Source organism: Glandiceps talaboti, chromosome 18, assembly GCF_964340395.1.
Source record: "Glandiceps talaboti chromosome 18, keGlaTala1.1, whole genome shotgun sequence".
Lineage (NCBI taxonomy): Eukaryota > Metazoa > Hemichordata > Enteropneusta > Spengelidae > Glandiceps > Glandiceps talaboti.
Window position 1 is genome coordinate 22,067,554 of NC_135566.1, and position 24,672 is coordinate 22,092,225.

At 37.3% G+C, this 24,672-nt stretch overlaps 1 protein-coding gene across 1 annotated transcript in view; it reads left to right on the top strand.

Moving 5' to 3' along the window:
- LOC144449831 (phosphatidylinositol 4-kinase alpha-like) overlaps nucleotides 1-24,672 on the top strand; it is a 197,398-nt gene that overhangs the window by 169,778 nt on the left and 2,948 nt on the right. Inside the window, exons 33-40 of the mRNA XM_078140404.1 lie at nucleotides 118-247; nucleotides 3,662-3,805; nucleotides 9,641-9,806; nucleotides 10,151-10,255; nucleotides 18,376-18,501; nucleotides 21,250-21,370; nucleotides 21,794-21,953; nucleotides 22,641-22,730. Coding sequence (XP_077996530.1) covers nucleotides 118-247; nucleotides 3,662-3,805; nucleotides 9,641-9,806; nucleotides 10,151-10,255; nucleotides 18,376-18,501; nucleotides 21,250-21,370; nucleotides 21,794-21,953; nucleotides 22,641-22,730 — 1,042 coding nt within the window. The remainder of the gene's footprint in view (nucleotides 1-117; nucleotides 248-3,661; nucleotides 3,806-9,640; nucleotides 9,807-10,150; nucleotides 10,256-18,375; nucleotides 18,502-21,249; nucleotides 21,371-21,793; nucleotides 21,954-22,640; nucleotides 22,731-24,672) is intronic.

The following is a 24,672-nucleotide window of genomic DNA, read 5'->3' on the forward strand; positions in this document are numbered from 1 at the left end:
ATGTCAGAATAATTTGAATGATAAGATCACTTCTTTAAATCATATACTACTAAGGTACACAATTTGATAAAGTTTAGTATGCAGCCATTCATTCAACTCTTGTTCAATTTTTTCCAGGTGAGTTTGCAGATCAAATTGAGTCCATGATGAATGACATCATTAAGGAACTGTCAGGTCCAGCCAAGGCTTTCTATGAAAGAGAATTTGAATTCTTTGGAAAAATAACAGCAATATCTGGAGAGATCAGGTAAGAGTAATCAATGACCTTTCACCTTTTATTCATAGCTAGCAAAATATTTAGTGAATGGTCAGTGATGGGTGCTTTGGTTGTATCTTGTATCTTGAATGTGATATTTCCCATGAAACGCAAAATGGCAGTACATTAGAATCAATTGAAAGATAATAATTAAATAAATCTTATATAATAATAATTATTTTGATAATCCCATTTATTTGAATATTAACCACCGTACCTGGAGTAATTTGTTATGCTCAGTTCAAAAAAGGGAGTCAATTTATGAACATATGTTGCCATGGTAACCAAAATCACCATAATATGTTAATCATTTTTTTTAAATTTGACATAAAACATTGAAAAAAATCAAATTTAGTGAAAAAATTTCCTTCTTTTTGGCATGTATGAGTTAGTGCTACCTGGCCACTAGCACTACTACCTGGCCACTAGCACTACTACCTGGCCACTAGCACTATTCCCTTATTTGAAGATACCTGGCCACTAGCACTATTCCTACCTGGCCACTAGCACTATTCCCTTATTTGAAGATACCTGGCCACTAGCACTATTCCCTTATTTGAAGATACCTGGCCACTAGCACTATTCCCTTATTTGAAGATACCTGGCCACTAGCACTATTCCCTTATTTGAAGATACCTGGCCACTAGCACTATTCCCTTATTTGAAGATACCTGGCCACTAGCACTATTCCCTTATTTGAAGATACCTGGCCACTAGCACTATTCCCTTATTTGAAGATACCTGGCCACTAGCACTATTCCCTTATTTGAAGATACCTGGCCACTAGCACTATTCCCTTATTTGAAGATACCTGGCCACTAGCACTTTTCCCTTATTTGAAGATACCTGGCCACTAGCACTTTTCCCTTATTTGAAGATACCTGGCCACTAGCACTATTCCCTTATTTGAAGATACCTGGCCACTAGCACTATTCCCTTATTTGAAGATACCTGGCCACTAGCACTATTCCCTTATTTGAAGATACCTGGCCACTAGCACTTTTCCCTTATTTGAAGATACCTGGCCACTAGCACTATTCCCTTATTTGAAGATACCTGGCCACTAGCACTATTCCCTTATTTGAAGATACCTGGCCACTAGCACTATTCCCTTATTTGAAGATACATTTATATGCTGCCCTTTTGGGTTTGTTTTCTAGCCATTTGGTCTAAAATGGGGTCAGGATTTTTTTTTAACTCAAGAGTCTAAAGCGGGTCCACTTTGCATTATATTTGATTTTGCTTGGTTTAAAATGTGGTCCTTTGTCCTTTGCCAAATCATGATTATCATTAATTGCCCCAAAATGTTGCCTCCCAAGGAAAATGTATTTTGTCTAAAGTTTATGCAAAAAAACATGCAAATTAATGGTCTAAAATGGGATATTGATTTTTGGTCAAAGTGGGTCTAAAATTGGGCCTAGGGTTTCCTGCACTGACAACACACCCCTATCAGAGATGGCCACTAGTTCCGCCCCGGGAGAAATATAGGTAAAAGTCAAACTAGTCCGAAACATGTGAAGTCACAGTCATCAGTTACACTGGCATATAGAAATAAATAAATTACGTTCGAACCAACTCTATAGATTCCTGAGGATATTTCACACTGATCTATGTTTTGTCATTGCACAGAACTGCTAATAGTATATACAAACATTTAGACTTTTGTGACAGGGCGCACTCTACATATGACATACGTTCAATTTGAATTTATTAAAAGTTCAGTTAATTAAGTGTGCATAATTAGTAAGAAATAAAGTAATTCTGATATTTATATTCATACACAGAGGAGTAACCAAACTCCAAACTGTTACAACTTGAACTTGAATGAGAAATGTCGCAAAATTAATTATGTGTATTAAAACGTCAACTTCAGTGATAATCAACTAAAGTCCTCCCAGACATTTTCATAATGGTATAATATTAAACCCCTTAACTTTATCATTTTCCTGACATGCAATTTTGAAATTACTTTTATTATATTTTAGACTCTCACAAATTGAATGCAGAATTAAATATGTACAGATAAAGTTGTGAAAGGGCGCCCTCAAACGTCAGATAGCATGGCAAATATGAGCCGACATAGCAAATATATGCTCAAACGGATACATTTTATTGACAATAGGACCAAAAGGCACAATTCCTCTAAATTGTCTCTCACACAATGCTTTATTATTATATACTATTTTAACCCCTTCACTTGTAATAATAATAATAATAATAATAATAATAATAATAATAATAATAATAATAATAATGTTGGGTTCTTATGTAGTACTTTCCCATGCCATGCTCAAAGCGCTTTACAATTATTACCCCTGTTTCGGATCAGAGCGGCACAACGACTGTTTAGTCTTCCTCAACTCCCCGGGGAGCATACAATCCATTGCAGCCATTTAAGCGCATAGGATTAAAGCCTTCACATTGCAACCTACATCCTACCAGGTCCCCAATTATACAGCTGGGTTGACTGAGGCACTGTCATGGTTCAAATCTTGCCCAAGGACTTTAGCCACTCAGAAACAAACAGTAGGTAGCAACGGGGCTTGAACCTGCAACCTGTAGATTCCAAGCCAGTCACGCCAACAATTCATCCATCATGACTCCACTCCATAATGTTGCATTCTGGGATTTATTGTCAACAAGGTTGAGTCAAACAGTTTGAACATACCATTGCAGTATTGTCAGGATACTAGGAAGTCTTTCAAGCTGTGTCAATTATTTACCATGCTGCAACAATTGAAGTGATCTTTGACCTTTGGGTCAAGTCACACTGTATGAATAAATGTGTAGTACCAATATTCCTTGATGGTTTGAAATGACCTTTGGGTCAAGTCACACTATATGAATAAATGTGTAGTACCAATATTCCTAGATGGTTTGAAATGACCTTTGGGTCAATTCACACTATATGAATAAATGTGTAGTACCAATATTCCTAGATGGTTTTAAATGACTTTTGGGTCAAGTCACACTATATGAATAAATGTGTAGTACCAATATTCCTAGATGGTTTTAAATGACTTTTGGGTCAAGTCACACTATATGAATAAATGTGTAGTATCAATATTCTAGATGGTTTGACATGTTCACAAGTAGACACTCAAGTTCATTTAACTTTCTTGATGAAATTGGTTGAAAAAATGACAACTACATTCCAAATTACATTTTCTGATGAAATGAGTTGATGTGAACTTGGCAACCATCTTCCATGTCATCTGGTTAAAGTCATGTCCAAAGTATGCAAGTTGCTACTGTTAGTTAGTGTTATACTTGAATGGGAACCATTTACCCAGTTTGTGGGAAAAGTTAACTAGTTGATCAAAACTGTTTTTATCTTGAACACCCATCTCACTCCTTCACTATGCAAAATGTACCAATTGTGTGTATATGTCTTTACCATAACAGACCGTACCCAAAAGGACAGGAAAGGAAGAAAGCCTGCCTCAATGCACTGGCAAAGATCAAAGTCATACCAGGTTGTTATTTACCAAGTAATCCAGAAGGTTTGGTTATCGACATAGATTACCAATCAGGTACTCCAATGCAAAGGTAGGATATATAGATTACCAATCAGGTACTCCGATGTAAAGGTAGGATATATAGATTACCAATGAGGTACTCCGATGTAAAGGTAGGATATATAGATTACCAATCAGGTACTCCAATGCAAAGGTAGGATATATAGATTACCAATCAGGTACTCCAGTGCAAAGGTAGGATATATAGATTACCAATCAGGTACTGCAATGCAAAGGTAGGATATATAGATTACCAATCAGGTACTCCAATGCAAAGGTAGGATATATAGATTACCAATCAGGTACTGCAATGTAAAGGTAGGATATATAGATTACCAATCAGGTACTCCAATGCAAAGGTAGGATATATAGATTACCAATCAGGTACTCCGATGTAAAGGTAGGATATATAGATTACCAATCAGGTACTGCAATGCAAAGGTAGGATATATAGATTACCAATCAGGTACTGCAATGCAAAGGTAGGATATATAGATTACCAATCAGGTACTCCAATGCAAAGGTAGGATATATAGATTACCAATCAGGTACTGCAATGCAAAGGTAGGATATATAGATTACCAATCAGGTACTCCAATGCAAAGGTAGGATACATAGATTACCAATCAGGTACTCCGATGTAAAGGTAGGATATGTAGATTACCAATCAGGTACTCTGATGCAAAGGTAGGATATATAGATTACCAATCAGGTACTCCAATGCAAAGGTAGGATATATAGATTACCAATCAGGTACTCCAATGCAAAGGTAGGATACATAGATTACCAATCAGGTACTCCGATGCAAAGGTAGGATATATAGATTACCAATCAGGTACTCAAATGCAAAGGTAGGATATATAGATTACCAATCAGGTACTCCGATGTAAAGGTAGGATATATAGATTACCAATCAGGTACTCCGATGTAAAGGTAGGATATATAGATTACCAATCAGGTACTCCAATGCAAAGGTAGGATATATAGATTACCAATCAGGTACTCCAATGCAAAGGTAGGATATATAGATTACCAATCAGGTACTCCAATGTAAAGGTAGGATATATAGCTTACCAATCAGGTACTCCGATGTAAAGGTAGGATATATAGATTACCAATCAGGTACTCCGATGTAAAGGTAGGATATATAGATTACCAATCAGGTACTCCAATGCAAAGGTAGGATATATAGATTACCAATCAGGTACTCCAATGTAAAGGTAGGATATATAGATTACCAATCAGGTACTCCAATGTAAAGGTAGGATATATAGATTACCAATCAGGTACTCCAATGTAAAGGTAGGATACATAGATTACCAATCAGGTACTCCAATGTAAAGGTAGGATATATAGATTACCAATCAGGTACTCAAATGCAAAGGTAGGATATATAGATTACCAATCAGGTACTCCGATGTAAAGGTAGGATATATAGATTACCAATCAGGTACTCCAATGCAAAGGTAGGATATATAGATTACCAATCAGGTACTCTGATGCAAAGGTAGGATATATAGCTTACCAATCAGGTACTCCAATGTAAAGGTAGGATATATAGATTACCAATCAGGTACTCCAATGTAAAGGTAGGATATATAGATTACCAATCAGGTACTGCAATGTAAAGGTAGGATATATAGATTACCAATCAGGTACTCCAATGCAAAGGTAGGATACATAGATTACCAATCAGGTACTCCGATGTAAAGGTAGGATATATAGATTACCAATCAGGTACTCCAATGCAAAGGTAGGATACATAGATTACCAATCAGGTACTCCAATGCAAAGGTAGGATATATAGATTACCAATCAGGTACTCCGATGTAAAGGTAGGATATATAGATTACCAATCAGGTACTCCAATGCAAAGGTAGGATATATAGATTACCAATCAGGTACTCCGATGTAAAGGTAGGATATATAGATTACCAATCAGGTACTCCAATGCAAAGGTAGGATACATAGATTACCAATCAGGTACTCCGATGCAAAGGTAGGATATATAGATTACCAATCAGGTACTCCAATGTAAAGGTAGGATATATAGCTTACCAATCAGGTACTCCAATGTAAAGGTAGGATATATAGCTTACCAATCAGGTACTCCAATGTAAAGGTAGGATATATAGATTACCAATCAGGTACTGCAATGCAAAGGTAGGATATATAGCTTACCAATCAGGTACTCCAATGTAAAGGTAGGATATATAGCTTACCAATCAGGTACTCCAATGTAAAGGTAGGATATATAGATTACCAATCAGGTACTGCAATGCAAAGGTAGGATATATAGATTACCAATCAGGTACTCCGATGTAAAGGTAGGATATATAGATTACCAATCAGGTACTCCAATGCAAAGGTAGGATATATAGATTACCAATCAGGTACTGCAATGCAAAGGTAGGATATATAGATACCAATCAGGTACTCAAATGCAAAGGTAGGATATATAGATTACCAATCAGGTACTCCGATGTAAAGGTAGGATATATAGATTACCAATCAGGTACTCCGATGTAAAGGTAGGATATATAGATTACCAATCAGGTACTCCAATGCAAAGGTAGGATATATAGATTACCAATCAGGTACTCCAATGCAAAGGTAGGATATATAGATTACCAATCAGGTACTCCAATGTAAAGGTAGGATATATAGCTTACCAATCAGGTACTCCGATGTAAAGGTAGGATATATAGATTACCAATCAGGTACTCCGATGTAAAGGTAGGATATATAGATTACCAATCAGGTACTCCAATGCAAAGGTAGGATATATAGATTACCAATCAGGTACTCCAATGTAAAGGTAGGATATATAGATTACCAATCAGGTACTCCAATGTAAAGGTAGGATATATAGATTACCAATCAGGTACTCCAATGTAAAGGTAGGATACATAGATTACCAATCAGGTACTCCAATGTAAAGGTAGGATATATAGATTACCAATCAGGTACTCAAATGCAAAGGTAGGATATATAGATTACCAATCAGGTACTCCGATGTAAAGGTAGGATATATAGATTACCAATCAGGTACTCCAATGCAAAGGTAGGATATATAGATTACCAATCAGGTACTCTGATGCAAAGGTAGGATATATAGCTTACCAATCAGGTACTCCAATGTAAAGGTAGGATATATAGATTACCAATCAGGTACTCCAATGTAAAGGTAGGATATATAGATTACCAATCAGGTACTGCAATGTAAAGGTAGGATATATAGATTACCAATCAGGTACTCCAATGCAAAGGTAGGATACATAGATTACCAATCAGGTACTCCGATGTAAAGGTAGGATATATAGATTACCAATCAGGTACTCCAATGCAAAGGTAGGATACATAGATTACCAATCAGGTACTCCAATGCAAAGGTAGGATATATAGATTACCAATCAGGTACTCCGATGTAAAGGTAGGATATATAGATTACCAATCAGGTACTCCAATGCAAAGGTAGGATATATAGATTACCAATCAGGTACTCCGATGTAAAGGTAGGATATATAGATTACCAATCAGGTACTCCAATGCAAAGGTAGGATACATAGATTACCAATCAGGTACTCCGATGCAAAGGTAGGATATATAGATTACCAATCAGGTACTCCAATGTAAAGGTAGGATATATAGCTTACCAATCAGGTACTCCAATGTAAAGGTAGGATATATAGCTTACCAATCAGGTACTCCAATGTAAAGGTAGGATATATAGATTACCAATCAGGTACTGCAATGCAAAGGTAGGATATATAGCTTACCAATCAGGTACTCCAATGTAAAGGTAGGATATATAGCTTACCAATCAGGTACTCCAATGTAAAGGTAGGATATATAGATTACCAATCAGGTACTGCAATGCAAAGGTAGGATATATAGATTACCAATCAGGTACTCCAATGTAAAGGTAGGATATATAGATTACCAATCAGGTACTCCAATGCAAAGGTAGGATATATAGATTACCAATCAGGTACTCAAATGTAAAGGTAGGATATATAGATTACCAATCAGGTACTCAAATGTAAAGGTAGGATATATAGATTACCAATCAGGTACTCAAATGTAAAGGTAGGATATATAGATTACCAATCAGGTACTCCAATGTAAAGGTAGGATATATAGATTACCAATCAGGTACTGCAATGTAAAGGTAGGATATATAGATTACCAATCAGGTACTCAAATGTAAAGGTAGGATATATAGATTACCAATCAGGTACTCCAATGTAAAGGTAGGATATATAGATTACCAATCAGGTACTCCAATGTAAAGGTAGGATATATAGATTACCAATCAGGTACTGCAATGTAAAGGTAGGATATATAGATTACCAATCAGGTACTCCAATGCAAAGGTAGGATATATAGATTACCAATCAGGTACTCCGATGTAAAGGTAGGATATATAGATTACCAATCAGGTACTCCAATGCAAAGGTAGGATATATAGATTACCAATCAGGTACTGCAATGCAAAGGTAGGATATATAGATACCAATCAGGTACTCCAATGCAAAGGTAGGATATATAGATACCAATCAGGTACTCCAATGCAAAGGTAGGATGTATAGATTACCAATCAGGTACTCCAATGTAAAGGTAGGATGTATAGATTACCAATCAGGTACTCCGATGTAAAGGTAGGATATATAGATTACCAATCAGGTACTCCAATGTAAAGGTAGGATATATAGATTACCAATCAGGTACTCCAATGTAAAGGTAGGATATATAGATTACCAATCAGGTACTCCAATGCAAAGGTAGGATATATAGATTACCAATCAGGTACTGCAATGCAAAGGTAGGATATATAGATTACCAATCAGGTACTCCGATGCAAAGGTAGGATACATAGATTACCAATCAGGTACTCCAATGCAAAGGTAGGATACATAGATTACCAATCAGGTACTCCGATGCAAAGGTAGGATACATAGATTACCAATCAGGTACTCCGATGTAAAGGTAGGATATATAGATTACCAATCAGGTACTCCAATGCAAAGGTAGGATACATAGATTACCAATCAGGTACTCCGATGTAAAGGTAGCTAAGGATATAATCTACTACTATAATGATGTTACTCAAAATCATAGCACTTTTTTCTGAAAAAGTGACCCATTGGAATTTGGATCGATTGCAGATACCCATATACTTATATGTGGGTTTAATTAGCCTGTCTATTAACTGGATCTGTAACTCCACTACACTCAGTCAATATAACCTGTCTATTAACTGGATCTGTAACTCCACTACACTCAGTCAATATAACCTGTCTATTAACTGGATCTGTAACTCCACTACACTCAGTCAATATAACCTGTCTATTAACTGGATCTGTAACTCCACTACACTCAGTCAATATAACCTGTCTATTAACTGGATCTGTAACTCCACTACACTCAGTCAATATAACCTGTCTATTAACTTGATCTGTAACTCCACTACACTCAGTCAATATAACCTGTCTATTAACTGGATCTGTAACTCCACTACACTCAGTCAATATAACCTGTCTATTAACTGGATCTGTAACTCCACTAATAGTCAATTTACATTTGTCCTATTAGTGGCCCTGACACTGTAGTTAAGCCACACTTCCTAAGGCCATCATTAGAATATCTGTATGTGTACAAATTCATTTAGCTTTTAACATTTGTTGCCTAGTACTAGTAGTTAGGTTAAGATTCAAAGGGTCAAAGGTCACTCTGATAACATGTCAAGTGTAAGCACAGTGTTTCAGTGTACTTCATGTCATTATGAACACAAGATCATCTTTCCTCTTACCATAGAATCGCACCTTGCTTTATTTAAATAGTACAATAATTTATTATATTTCAGTGCTGCTAAAGCTCCATTTTTAGCCAAGTTCAAGGTCAAAAAAGTTGGTGTCAATGAGTTGGAGATCAGGGGCTTAAAAGAGGGTGTGAATTCTTTGAAAGAACTTGACATTGGACCACAGATATGGCAAGCATGTATTTTCAAAGTTGGTGATGATGTGAGACAGGTACTATCAACTTTTGACTTTGCATGTACACCTGTGTGTGTGTGTGTGTGTGTGTGTGTGTGTGTGTGTGTGTGTGTGTGTGTGTGTGTGTGTGTGTGCGTGTCTGTCTGTCGAGATCTGTCTGTCTGTGTATGTGTGTATGCATGTGTGTATGCATGTGAGTATAGATGGATGGAGGGAAGGAGAGATGGATGTGTATGCATGTATTCTTTGTGTATCTATCTCCATGTATATGTTAAGGGTGATGGTTCCATGTGTGTTCATGTATGTTGTTTCAATTTCAATTTTACTTGTTGTAGAGGAATATCTGTTACCAATCAAGATAAATTATGTGTGTATTACAGGACATGTTAGCACTTCAAATCATGGCAACGTTTAAGAGTATCTTCAGATCTGTTGGGTTGGATCTCTATCTCGTTCCATACAGAGTAGTTGCTACAGCACCAGGGGTAAGTCAAATCACCATACAGAGTAGTCGCTACAGCACCAGGGGTAAGTCAAATCACCATACAGAGTAGTAACTACAGCACCAGGGGTAAGTCAAATCACCATACAGAGTAGTAACTACAGCACCAAGGGTAAGTCAAATCACCATACAGAGTAGTAACTACAGCACCAGGGGTAAGTCAAATCACCATACAGAGTAGTAACTACAGCACCAGGGGTAAGTCAAATCACCATACAGAGTAGTAACTACAGCACCAGGGGTAAGTCAAATCACCATACAGAGTAGTAACTACAGCACCAGGGGTAAGTCAAATCACCATACAGAGTAGTAACTACAGCACCAGGGGTAAGTCAAATCACCATACAGAGTAGGAACTACAGCACCAGGGGTAAGTCAAATCACCATACAGAGTAGTAACTACAGCACCAGGGGTAAGTCAAATCACCATACAGAGTAGGAACTACAGCACCAGGAGTAAGTCAAATCACCATACAGAGTAGTAACTACAGCACCAAGGATAAGTCAAATCACCATACAGAGTAGTAACTACAGCACCAGGGGTAAGTCAAATCACCATACAGAGTAGTAACTACAGCACCAGGGGTAAGTCAAATCACCATACAGAGTAGTAACTACAGCACCAGGAGAAGTCAAATCACCATACAGAGTAGTAACTACAGCACCAAGGATAAGTCAAATCACCATACAGAGTAGTAACTACAGCACCAGGGGTAAGTCAAATCACCATACAGAGTAGTAACTACAGCACCAGGGGTAAGTCAAATCACCATACAGAGTAGTAACTACAGCACCAGGAGTAAGTCAAATCACCATACAGAGTAGTAACTACAGCACCAGGAGTAAGTCAAATCACCATACAGAGTAGTAACTACAGCACCAAGGATAAGTCAAATCACCATACAGAGTAGTAACTACAGCACCAGGGGTAAGTCAAATCACCATACAGAGTAGTAACTACAGCACCAGGGGTAAGTCAAATCACCATACAGAGTAGTAACTACAGCACCAGGAGTAAGTCAAATCACCATACAGAGTAGTAACTACAGCACCAAGGATAAGTCAAATCACCATACAGAGTAGTAACTACAGCACCAGGGGTAAGTCAAATCACCATACAGAGTAGTAACTACAGCACCAGGGGTAAGTCAAATCACCATACAGAGTAGTAACTACAGCACCAGGAGTAAGTCAAATCACCATACAGAGTAGTAACTACAGCACCAGGGGTAAGTCAAATCACCATACAGAGTAGTAACTACAGCACCAAGGGTAAGTCAAATCACCATACAGAGTAGTAACTACAGCACCAGGGGTAAGTCAAATCACCATACAGAGTAGTAACTACAGCACCAGGGGTAAGTCAAATCACCATACAGAGTATTAACTACAGCACCAGGGGTAAGTCAAATCACCATACAGAGTAGTAACTACAGCACCAGGGGTAAGTCAAATCACCATACAGAGTAGTAGCTACAGCACCAGGGGTAAGTCAAATCACCATACAGAGTAGTAACTACAGCACCAGGAGTAAGTCAAATCACCATACAGAGTAGTAACTACAGCACCAAGGATAAGTCAAATCACCATACAGAGTAGTAACTACAGCACCAGGGGTAAGTCAAATCACCATACAGAGTAGTAACTACAGCACCAGGGGTAAGTCAAATCACCATACAGAGTAGTAACTACAGCACCAAGGGGTAAGTCAAATCACCATACTCGGGTTTTTAAGGGTACATGAGTTGTATTGTCAGAAGTGCACAATATTCTGACCATACATTTACAGAACTTTGTTCAATGGATTGCAGTGTTTGTAACTTGTTATATTTAGTATTTCATCAGGTATGTAAGGGTCCCAAAATTGATAAAATGAGCATAAAAGTGCTCAATGCTCACTTTGTTGAAAATGGCAAAGAGAGCATCAAACTGCGAGTGGAAATGCACAACGCTCTCTTTGTCCAAAATGTCAAACTGTACGTGGAAGTACTCAATCCAGACTGTCAGGGCCAAGGTCTGATCGAAACCTTTAAAAATTATGCTATTCCCCAACTGATTTTGTCACTATGTTATCATTTATGGAAGCAATATTTGATGGCAGGCAAGGGTTATTGTAAAACCGGTAAAATCGTAATTCAATGGCCAGGGTACTCTTTATTGTGAATGTAAAACTATACCGTAATTGGGCAAGAGGTTTTTGAACTTTGTAATCAGACCATTACCATGCACTGCCTATTTCGTAAAACTATACCGTAATTGGGCAAGAGGTTTTTGAACTTTGTAATCGGACCATTACCATGCACTGCCTATTTCGTAAAACTATACCGTAATTGGGCAAGAGGTTTTTGTACTTTGTAATCGGACCATTACCATGCACTGCCTATTTCGTAAAACTATACCGTAATTGGGCAAGAGGTTTTTGTACTTTGTAATCGGACCATTACCATGCACTGCCTATTTCGTAAAACTATACCGTAATTGGGCAAGAGGTTTTTGTACTTTGTAATCGGACCATTACCATGCACTGCCTATTTCGTAAAACTATACCGTAATTGGGCAAGAGGTTTTTGTACTTTGTAATCGGACCATTACCATGCACTGCCTATTTCGTAAAACTATACCGTAATTGGGCAAGAGGTTTTTGTACTTTGTAATCGGACCATTACCATGCACTGCCTATTTCGTAAAACTATACCGTAATTGGGCAAGAGGTTTTTGTACTTTGTAATCGGACCATTACCATGCACTGCCTATTTCGTAAAACTATACCGTAATTGGGCAAGAGGTTTTTGAACTTTGTAATCGGACCATTACCATGCACTGCCTATTTCGTAAAACTATACCGTAATTGGGCAAGAGGTTTTTGTACTTTGTAATCGGACCATTACCATGCACTGCCTATTTCGTAAAACTATACCGTAATTGGGCAAGAGGTTTTTGTACTTTGTAATCGGACCATTACCATGCACTGCCTATTTCGTAAAACTATACCGTAATTGGGCAAGAGGTTTTTGTACTTTGTAATCGGACCATTACCATGCACTGCCTATTTCGTAAAACTATACCGTAATTGGGCAAGATGTTTTTGTACTTTGTAATCGGACCATTACCATGCACTGCCTATTTCGTAAAACTATACCGTAATTGGGCAAGAGGTTTTTGTACTTTGTAATCGGACCATTACCATGCACTGCCTATTTCGTAAAACTATACCGTAATTGGGCAAGAGGTTTTTGTACTTTGTAATCGGACCATTACCATGCACTGCCTATTTCGTAAAACTATACCGTAATTGGGCAAGAGGTTTTTGTACTTTGTAATCGGACCATTACCATGCACTGCCTATTTCGTAAAACTATACCGTAATTGGGCAAGAGGTTTTTGTACTTTGTAATCGGACCATTACCATGCACTGCCTATTTCGTAAAACTATACCGTAATTGGGCAAGAGGTTTTTGTACTTTGTAATCGGACCATTACCATGCACTGCCTATTTCGTAAAACTATACCGTAATTGGGCAAGAGGTTTTTGTACTTTGTAATCGGACCATTACCATGCACTGCCTATTTCGTAAAACTATACCGTAATTGGGCAAGAGGTTTTTGTACTTTGTAATCGGACCATTACCATGCACTGCCTATTTCGTAAAACTATACCGTAATTGGGCAAGAGGTTTTTGAACTTTGTAATCGGACCATTACCATGCACTGCCTATTTCGTAAAACTATACCGTAATTGGGCAAGAGGTTTTTGTACTTTGTAATCGGACCATTACCATGCACTGCCTATTTCGTAAAACTATACCGTAATTGGGCAAGAGGTTTTTGTACTTTGTAATCGGACCATTACCATGCACTGCCTATTTCGTAAAACTATACCGTAATTGGGCAAGAGGTTTTTGTACTTTGTAATCGGACCATTACCATGCACTGCCTATTTCGTAAAACTATACCGTAATTGGGCAAGAGGTTTTTGTACTTTGTAATCGGACCATTACCATGCACTGCCTATTTCGTAAAACTATACCGTAATTGGGCAAGAGGTTTTTGAACTTTGTAATCGGACCATTACCATGCACTGCCTATTTCGTAAAACTATACCGTAATTGGGCAAGAGGTTTTTGTACTTTGTAATCGGACCATTACCATGCACTGCCTATTTCGTAAAACTATACCGTAATTGGGCAAGAGGTTTTTGTACTTTGTAATCGGACCATTACCATGCACTGCCTATTTCGTAAAACTATACCGTAATTGGGCAAGAGGTTTTTGTACTTTGTAATCGGACCATTACCATGCACTGCCTATTTCGTAAAACTATACCGTAATTGGGCAAGAGGTTTTTGAACTTTGTAATCGGACCATTACCATGCACTGCCTATTTCGTAAAACTATACCGTAATTGGGCAAGAGGTTTTTGAACTTTGTAATCGGACCATTACCATGCACTGCCTATTTCGTAAAACTATACCGTAATTGGGCAAGAGGTTTTTGTACTTTGTAATCGGACCATTACCATGCACTGCCTATTTCGTAAAACTATACCGTAATTGGGCAAGAGGTTTTTGTACTTTGTAATCGGACCATTACCATGCACTGCCTATTTCGTAAAACTATACCGTAATTGGGCAAGAGGTTTTTGAACTTTGTAATCGGACCATTACCATGCACTGCCTATTTCGTAAAACTATACCGTAATTGGGCAAGAGGTTTTTGTACTTTGTAATCGGACCATTACCATGCACTGCCTATTTCGTAAAACTATACCGTAATTGGGCAAGAGGTTTTTGTACTTTGTAATCGGACCATTACCATGCACTGCCTATTTCGTAAAACTATACCGTAATTGGGCAAGAGGTTTTTGAACTTTGTAATCGGACCATTACCATGCACTGCCTATTTCGTAAAACTATACCGTAATTGGGCAAGAGGTTTTTGTACTTTGTAATCGGACCATTACCATGCACTGCCTATTTCGTAAAACTATACCGTAATTGGGCAAGAGGTTTTTGTACTTTGTAATCGGACCATTACCATGCACTGCCTATTTCGTAAAACTATACCGTAATTGGGCAAGAGGTTTTTGTACTTTGTAATCAGACCATTACCATGCTGTTTAATAAATAGAATCACTTGGAGAGCAACAAGACCAAATTGTTTGACATGCATACTAGACATATAAGGTTACCAATCAAGTATAAAGGCCAAGTCTTAACACTTTCTATCAACTGGAAATTAGAAGAAAAGTTATAAATTGAATTATTATACCAATAAAATGACTGAAAACTTGTAGACATATCGATAGTAAAACTATATTGAATTTAAAGTTCATTTACAGCGATGTTTATCTTTCCGACGACACTATTTGTATTCGAGTTTGGAATAAAATTATTGAAATCACTCAATAAAACAAATGACACAAAACGATGGAAATGGAGGTAAATAAGTACATCTAGCCACTTTCACCACATCAGATTTTAATCAGATTGGGTTACCTGTGACGTTAGACACCAAGCAATGCAAGAAGCAACATTGTTGTAGATAATCCAACCGTGATAGTCGCACATATAGCATACACAAAGCAATTTGTAGCATGTGAAGAAGTCCCCAGACGAATTGCCAAGTGTGCTGCTTTTTGAGTTTCCTTGTACCTTGTCCTTTAACATTGTAACTTTCATAATACAAGTAACTTTTTAATCGCACAGGAATGATCAAACTTTGATCAAGTGCTACAGCATCTTTCAAACAATATCAGTAACAATTTATAACTTCACCATTTTTCGAGAAATGACAACCATTTTTGTTGGTTTTATTGAAACCTGTGCTCTGGTTCAGCAGTAACACTCAGTACAAAGTCATGTCAAATCTCAGTCAGGTAACTATATGTAATTAAATAATATAATATAATAATGATGATATAATATGTAGCTCATTTTCTAAGCTTGCTATAAAATTAATAAACTTTTTTGGATGGAGCTCATCGTGATCAAATCTTGTCTCGATGTCATGACCGCAATAATTTCCTTACATAGCTGAATTAACATTATAGCATCATTTGTTATGTTGTAGTGAAAAAAGTTACTGATGTGAAGTAACAAGTAAGTGTCCATTATAGACACACCTATTTCAAGTATTGATTTTACCCTGTATGGCAAAGGGCCAAAGTAACAGATATATGGGTTTATATTATGACTGATGATGTCTTCATTGACCATAGCACTTTTTTGTATATGTTCTACAAGTCCTTTCATGGGATGCACTGCCGGACTGGCAACATACAACACTTCAAACATACGTTCTTTAACGTTGTGTACAAATGAATTTTCTGTGACTTGCACTAGAAATCATCAAGATACTGTCACAGTGGTATTTGGACAAACTCTGACACTTTCTTCTACTCCTTGCACCAAATATTGTCCAATCGTTTCATCCTGCCATCATCTGTCTTCCATATACACTTGTCTTGCTAATTCTTACTTGTCTGTAGAGTAGTGTAGTAGTTTTTCACTTTTAGGACCATTTAACACTTCCCCGTGCAGTTTGACAGTCACTTTGCCATTTTCGACAAAGTGAGTGTTGAGCACTTTTACGCACACTTTGTCAATTTGGGGACCCTTACATACCTCATTCGGAGACCCTTGCATACCTCATTTGGGGACCCTTACATACCTCATTTGGGGACCCTTACATACTTCATTTGGGGACCCTTACATACCTTATTTGGGGACCCTTACATACTTCATTTGGGGACCCTTACATACCTTATTTGGGGACCCTTACATACCTCATTTGGGGACCTTTACATACTTCATTTGGAGACCCTTGCATACCTCGTTTGGGGACCTTACATACCTTATTTGGGGACCCTTACATACCTCATTTGGGGACCCTTAAAATACCTCATTTGGGGACCCTTACATACCTTATTTGGGGACCTTACATACCTTATTTGGGGACCCTTACATACCTCATTTGGGGACCCTTATATACCTCATTTGGGGACCCTTACATACCTTATTTGGGGACCCTTACATACCTCATTTGGGGACCCTTACATACCTTGTTTGGGGACCCTTAAATATACCTTATTTTGGGACCCTTACATACCTTATTTGGGGACCCTTACATACCTCATTTGGGGACCCTTACATACCTCATTTGGGCACCCTTACATACTTTATTTGGGGACCCTTACATACCTCATTTGGGGACCCTTACATATCTTATTTGGGGACCCTTACATACCTCGTTTGGGGACCCTTACATACCTTATTTGGGGACCCTTACATACCTTATTTGGGGACCCTTACATACCTCGTTTGGGGACCCTTACATACCTTATTTGGGGACCCTTACATACTTCATTTGGGGACCCTTATATACCTCATTTGGGGACCCTTACATACCTTATTTGGGGACCCGTACATACCTCATTTGGGGACCCTTACATACCTCGTTTGGGGACCCTTACATATACCTTATTTGGGGACCCTTACATACCTTATTTGGGGACCCTTACATACCTCATTTGGGGACCCAATACATACCTTATTTGGGGACCCTTACATACCTTATTTGGGGACCCTTACATACCTCATTTGGGCACCCTTACATACCTTATTTGGACACTCTTACATACCTCATTTGGGGACCCTTACATACCTCATTTGGGGACCCTTACATACCTCATTTGGGGACCCTTACATACTTCATTTGGGGACCCTTACATACCTCATTTGGGGACCCTTACATATCTTATTTGGGGACCCTTACATACCTCGTTTGGGGACCCTTACATACCTCGTTTGGGGACCCTTACATACCTTATTTGGGGACCCTTACATACCTTATTTGGGGATCCTTACATACCTTATTTGGGGACCCTTTTATACATACCTCATTTGGGCACCCTTACATACCTCATTTGGGGACCCTTTTATACATACCTCATTTGGGCACCCTTACATACCTCATTTGGGCACCCTTACATACCTTATTTGGGCACCCTTACATACCTTATTTCATGTTTTGTACAATTGGAACATTTGTTTTTAGAGCAGTTTGAAATGTAATACAATCTTGGATGTGTTGTTGTACCTTTAGAATGGTATTATTGAATGTGTACCAGACACTAAGTCTAGAGATCAACTGGGCAGACAGACAGACTTTGGAATGTATGAATATTTTATTACCAAATATGGGGATGAAACCACACAGAAATTCCAAAAGGTGAGTATATCAGTAATTACCATATCTTCATTCAGATATCCATGTCACAAATAACAGTTTGCCATTTCAAATCAACTGACATCTCATGTCCATTTCAAATCAACCGACATTTCATGTCCATTTCAAATCAACTGACATCTTTCAAATCAACTGACATCTCATGTCCATTTCAAATCAACCGACATCTCATGACCATTTCAAATCAGCTGACATCTCATGTCCATTTCAAATCAACTGACATCTTTCAAACCAACTGACATCGCATGTCCATTTCAAATCAACTGACATCTTTCAAAGCAACTGACATTGCATGTCCATTTCAAGTCAACTGACATTTCATGTCTATTTTAAATCAACTGACATCTTATGTCCTTTTCAAATCAACTGACATCTTTCAAATCAACTGACATCTCATGTCCATTTTAAATCAACTGACATCGCATGTCCATTTCAAATCAACTGACATCTCGTGTCCATTTCAAATCAACTGACATCTCATGACCATTTCAAGTCAACTGACACCTGATGTCCATTTCAAATCAACTGACATCTCATGTCTATTTCAAATCAACTGGCATCTGATGTCCATTTCAAGTCAACTGACATCTGATGTCCATTTCAAATCAACTGACATCTCATGTCCATTTCAAATCAACTGGCATCTGATGTCCATTTCAAGTCAACTGACATCTGATGTCCATTTCAAGTCAACTGACATCTTTCAAATCAACTGACATCTCATGTCCATTTCAAATCAACTGACATCTCATGTCCATTTCAAATCAACTGGCATCTGATGTCCATTTCAAGTCAACTGACATCTGATGTCCATTTCAAATCAACTGACATCTTTCAAATCAACTGACATCTCATGTCCATTTCAAATCAACTGACATCTCATGTCCATTTCAAATCAACTGGCATCTGATGTCCATTTCAAGTCAACTGACATCTGATGTCCATTTCAAATCAACTGACATCTTTCAAATCAACCGACATTTCATGTCCATTTCAAATCAACTGACATCTCATGTCCATTTCAAATCAACTGACATCTCATGTCCATTTCAAATCAACTGGCATCTGATGTCCATTTCAAATCAACTGACATCTTTCAAATCAACCGACATTTCATGTCCATTTCAAATCAACTGACATCTCATGTCCATTTCAAATCAACTGACATCTCATGTCCATTTCAAATCAACTGGCATCTGATGTCCATTTCAAATCAACTGACATCTCATGTCCATTTCAAATCAACTGACATCTCATGTCCATTTCAAATCAACTGGCATCTGATGTCCATTTCAAATCAACTGACATCTTTCAAATCAACCGACATTTCATGTCCATTTCAAATCAACTGACATCTCATGTCCATTTCAAATCAACTGACATCTCATGTCCATTTCAAATCAACTGACATCTGATGTCCATTTCAAATCAACTGACATCTCATGTCCATTTCAAATCAACTGACATCTTTCAAATCAACTGACATCTCATGTCCATTTCAAATCAACTGACATCTCATGTCCATTTCAAATCAACTGACATCTCATGTCCATTTCAAATCAACTGACATCTCATGTCCATTTCAAATCAACTGACATCTTTCAAATCAACCGACATTTCATGTCCATTTCAAATCAACTGACATCTCATGTCCATTTCAAATCAACTGACACCTGATGTCCATTTCAAATCAACTGGCATCTGATGTCCATTTCAAGTCAACTGACATCTGATGTCTGACATTTCATGACCATTTCAAATCAACTGACATCTCATGTCCATTGCTATAATAACACCTTGTTTCCTTTGGTGAAATAGTCAAATGATTGAGTTTAAGTTAGTTATAGATCAGTAAATATGATGATTTTGTTTATTTAAATGAAATTAAGAGATTTGTTAGTTGATGTGGAGAGGTTTGTACTTATTGTTTTTTATCATAATGAATATTACATCCATCAGTAGGACCATGTCCCATCCACTGTTATTGTTTTGTATCATAATGAATATTACATCCATCAGTAGGACCATGTCCCATCCACTGTTATTGTTTTGTATCATAATGAATATTATAGGACCATGTCCCATCCACTGTTATTGTTTTGTATCATAATGAATATTACATCCATCAGTAGGACCATGTCCCATCCACTGTTATTGTTTTGTATCATAATGAATATTACATCCATCAGTAGGACCATGTCCCATCCACTGTTATTGTTTTTTATCATAATGAATATTACATCCATCAGTAGGACCATGTCCCATCCACTGTTATTGTTTTGTATCATAATGAATATTACATCCATCAGTAGGACCATGTCCCATCCACTGTTATTGTTTTGTATCATAATGAATATTACATCCATCAGTAGGACCATGTCCCATCCACTGTTATTGTTTTGTATCATAATGAATATTACATCCATCAGTAGGACCATGTCCCATCCACTGTTATTGTTTTGTATCATAATGAATATTACATCCATCAGTAGGACCATGTCCCATCCACTGTTATTGTTTTGTATCATAATGAATATTACATCCATCAGTAGGACCATGTCCCATCCACTGTTATTGTTTTTTAACAGTAAGCACAGTTGTTTTCTGTCGTGTTTAATGCTTGTGAAATTATTGTTAGCCATTGTTCATTATAGGCATTTTAATTTGCCCTACTGCCTAGTAGTGGGATGAATATAATGTTAACTTTGTAATGGTGATTTGTGATTACAGGCCAGGCGTAATTTCATCAAGAGTATGGCAGCCTATAGTGTTCTTGGTTTTTTACTTCAAATCAAAGACAGACATAATGGTAATATCATGTTAGATACAGAAGGTCATATTATTCATATTGGTAAGTAGTCTAGCTAATATGTTATGGCTTGAATTCAAATTTTAGTTTCTAAAAATTGGAAAACTTCCATGTTCTGAAGAAGAATACTCCCCTTTTAGCCCAAACCTAAACTCATAGATTCTGAAGTAGCCTTTAGTTGTCAGATGATGTGTACACAGCGCCCTCAACAACACTGAGCAAAAGTGTAAGATAATAACCTAATTTATAAATTATTGATAGACTAAAGAGAGCACCAAAAGAAAAAATGCAACATTTGATCCTACAAACAAAATAGAGCTCAGTTACTGAATTTATTAAATTTATGCAATTGTGAGTTATGTTTGAGAGTTGACATAATGACACTGACCACTAACAATTGTGAGTTATGTTTGAGAGTTGACATAATGACACTGACCACTAAATATGTGTTTGATTTCTTTGTAGATTTCGGTTTCATGTTTGAGAGTTCACCAGGTGGTAATCTAGGCTGGGAACCTGATATCAAGTTAACAGAAGAAATGGTGATGATAATGGGTGGTAAAATGGAATCACCACCATTTAGATGGTTCATGGAACTCTGTGTACAAGCATTCTTAGCCATCAGGTGAGTCACTCTAGCCTGATTACGGTAATAATCCCATCAATTCAGCCAGATTTTAATAATTACGATTTGTTTGTGGTCAAATTACCTGATTTATGCAAGGATTAGAAAAATAATTACATTTCTAAGACTTCTAAGACTGATTGTTTTAAAGAATGTTTAAATTGATGGGATTATTATGATGATAATGATGGTCTAAGAATACATTAAGCATCCTGATTGGCTGAGAACATACAAAATGATCTTGCATTCTGATTGGCTGAGAACATACAAAATGATCTTGCATTCTGATTGGCTGAGAACATACAAAATGATCTTGCATTCTGAGTGGCTGAGAACATACAAAATGATCTTGCATTCTGAGTGGCTGAGAACATACAAAATGATCTTGCATTCTGAGTGGCTGAGAACATACAAAATGATCTTGCATTCTGAGTGGCTGAAAAAAGAAGTTGATATCTATCCTGTCTCCTGATTGGTCTATGAGATATTGATTATTTACCATCTTTTCATTTATTTTTGAAGTCAGATAATATGATTGGTTGAAGTATAGTAGAGAATCCTATCTCTCTAAACTTATCAAAGATCGTCTTTCTATGTCATCATTTGCATTTTGATTAATATATGAATGATGAAACCTCATTTTGTAAATTATGAATAAGTTAAAATTATTTCTTGATTCCATTCTAGGCCGTATCAAGAAGCCATTGTGGCTTTGGTTGCCTTGATGTTGGATACTGGTCTACCATGTTTTAGAGGACAGACCATCAAACTCCTCAGGTAGGTTTACCATGTTTTAAAGGACAGACTATCAAACTCCTTAGGTAGAACTATAGAGTACAGGATAGACTATCAAACTCCTTAGGTAGAACTATAGAGTACAGGACAGATCATCAAACTCCTTAGGTAGGTCTATAATTTACAGGATAGACCATCAAACTCCTTAGGTAGGTCTATAATTTACAGGACAGACCATCAAACTCCTTAGGTAGAACTATAATTTACAGGACAGACTATCAAACTCCTTAGGTAGGTCTATAATTTACAGGACAGACCATCAAACTCCTTAGGTAGGTCTATAATTTACAGGACAGACTATCAAACTCCTTAGGTAGAACTATAATTTACAGGATAGACCATCAAACTCCTTAGGTAGATCTATAATTTACAGGACAGACTATCAAACTCCTTAGGTAGGTCTATAATTTACAGGACAGACTATCAAACTCCTTAGGTAGATCTATAGTTTACAGGATAGACCATCAAACTCCTTAGGTAGGTCTATAATTTACAGGATAGACCATCAAACTCCTTAGGTAGGTCTGTAATTTACAGGACAGACTATCAAACTCCTTAGGTAGGTCTATAATTTACAGGACAGACTATCAAACTCCTTAGGTAGAACTATAATTTACAGGACAGACTATCAAACTCCTTAGGTAGGTCTATAATTTACAGGACAGACTATCAAACTCCTTAGGTAGAACTATAATTTACAGGACAGACTATCAAACTCCTTAGGTAGGTCTATAATTTACAGGATAGACCATCAAACTCCTTAGGTAGGTCTGTAATTTACAGGACAGACTATCAAACTCCTTAGGTAGAACTATAATTTACAGGACAGACTATCAAACTCCTTAGGTAGGTCTATAGAGTACAGGACAGATCATCAAACTCCTTAGGTAGGTCTAAAGTTTACAGGACAGACTATCAAACTCCTTAGGTAGAACTATAATTTACAGGATAGACCATCAAACTCCTTAGGTAGGTCTATAATTTACAGGACAGACTATCAAACTCCTTAGGTAGATCTATAGAGTAAAGGATAGACCATCAAACTCCTTAGGTAGGTCTATAATTTACAGGATAGACCATCAAACTCCTTAGGTAGGTCTGTAATTTACAGGACAGACTATCAAACTCCTAATAGGTAGAACTATAATTTACAGGACAGACTATCAAACTCCTTAGGTAGGTCTATAATTTACAGGATAGACCATCAAACTCCTTAGGTAGGTCTTTAATTTACAGGACAGACTATCAAACTCCTTAGGTAGAACTATAATTTACAGGATAGACCATCAAACTCCTTAGGTAGGTCTATAATTTACAGGACAGACTATCAAACTCCTTAGGTAGAACTATAATTTACAGGACAGACTATCAAACTCCTTAGGTAGGTCTATAATTTACAGGACAGACTATCAAACTCCTTAGGTAGGTCTATAATTTACAGGATAGACCATCAAACTCCTCAGGTAGGTCTATAATTTACAGGACAGACCATCAAACTCCTTAGGTAGGTCTATAATTTACAGGACAGACTATCAAACTCCTTAGGTAGGTCTATAATTTACAGGACAGACTATCAAACTCCTTAGGTAGGTCTATAATTTACAGGATAGACCATCAAACTCCTTAGGTAGATCTATAATTTACAGGACAGACTATCAAACTCCTTAGGTAGGTCTGTAATTTACAGGATAGACCATCAAACTCCTTAGGTAGGTCTATAATTTACAGGACAGACCATCAAACTCCTTAGGTAGGTCTATAATTTACAGGACAGACTATCAAACTCCTTAGGTAGGTCTATAATTTACAGGACAGACCATCAAACTCCTCAGGTAGGTCTATAATTTACAGGACAGACTATCAAACTCCTTAGGTAGGTCTATAATTTACAGGACAGACTATCAAACTCCTTAGGTAGGTCTAT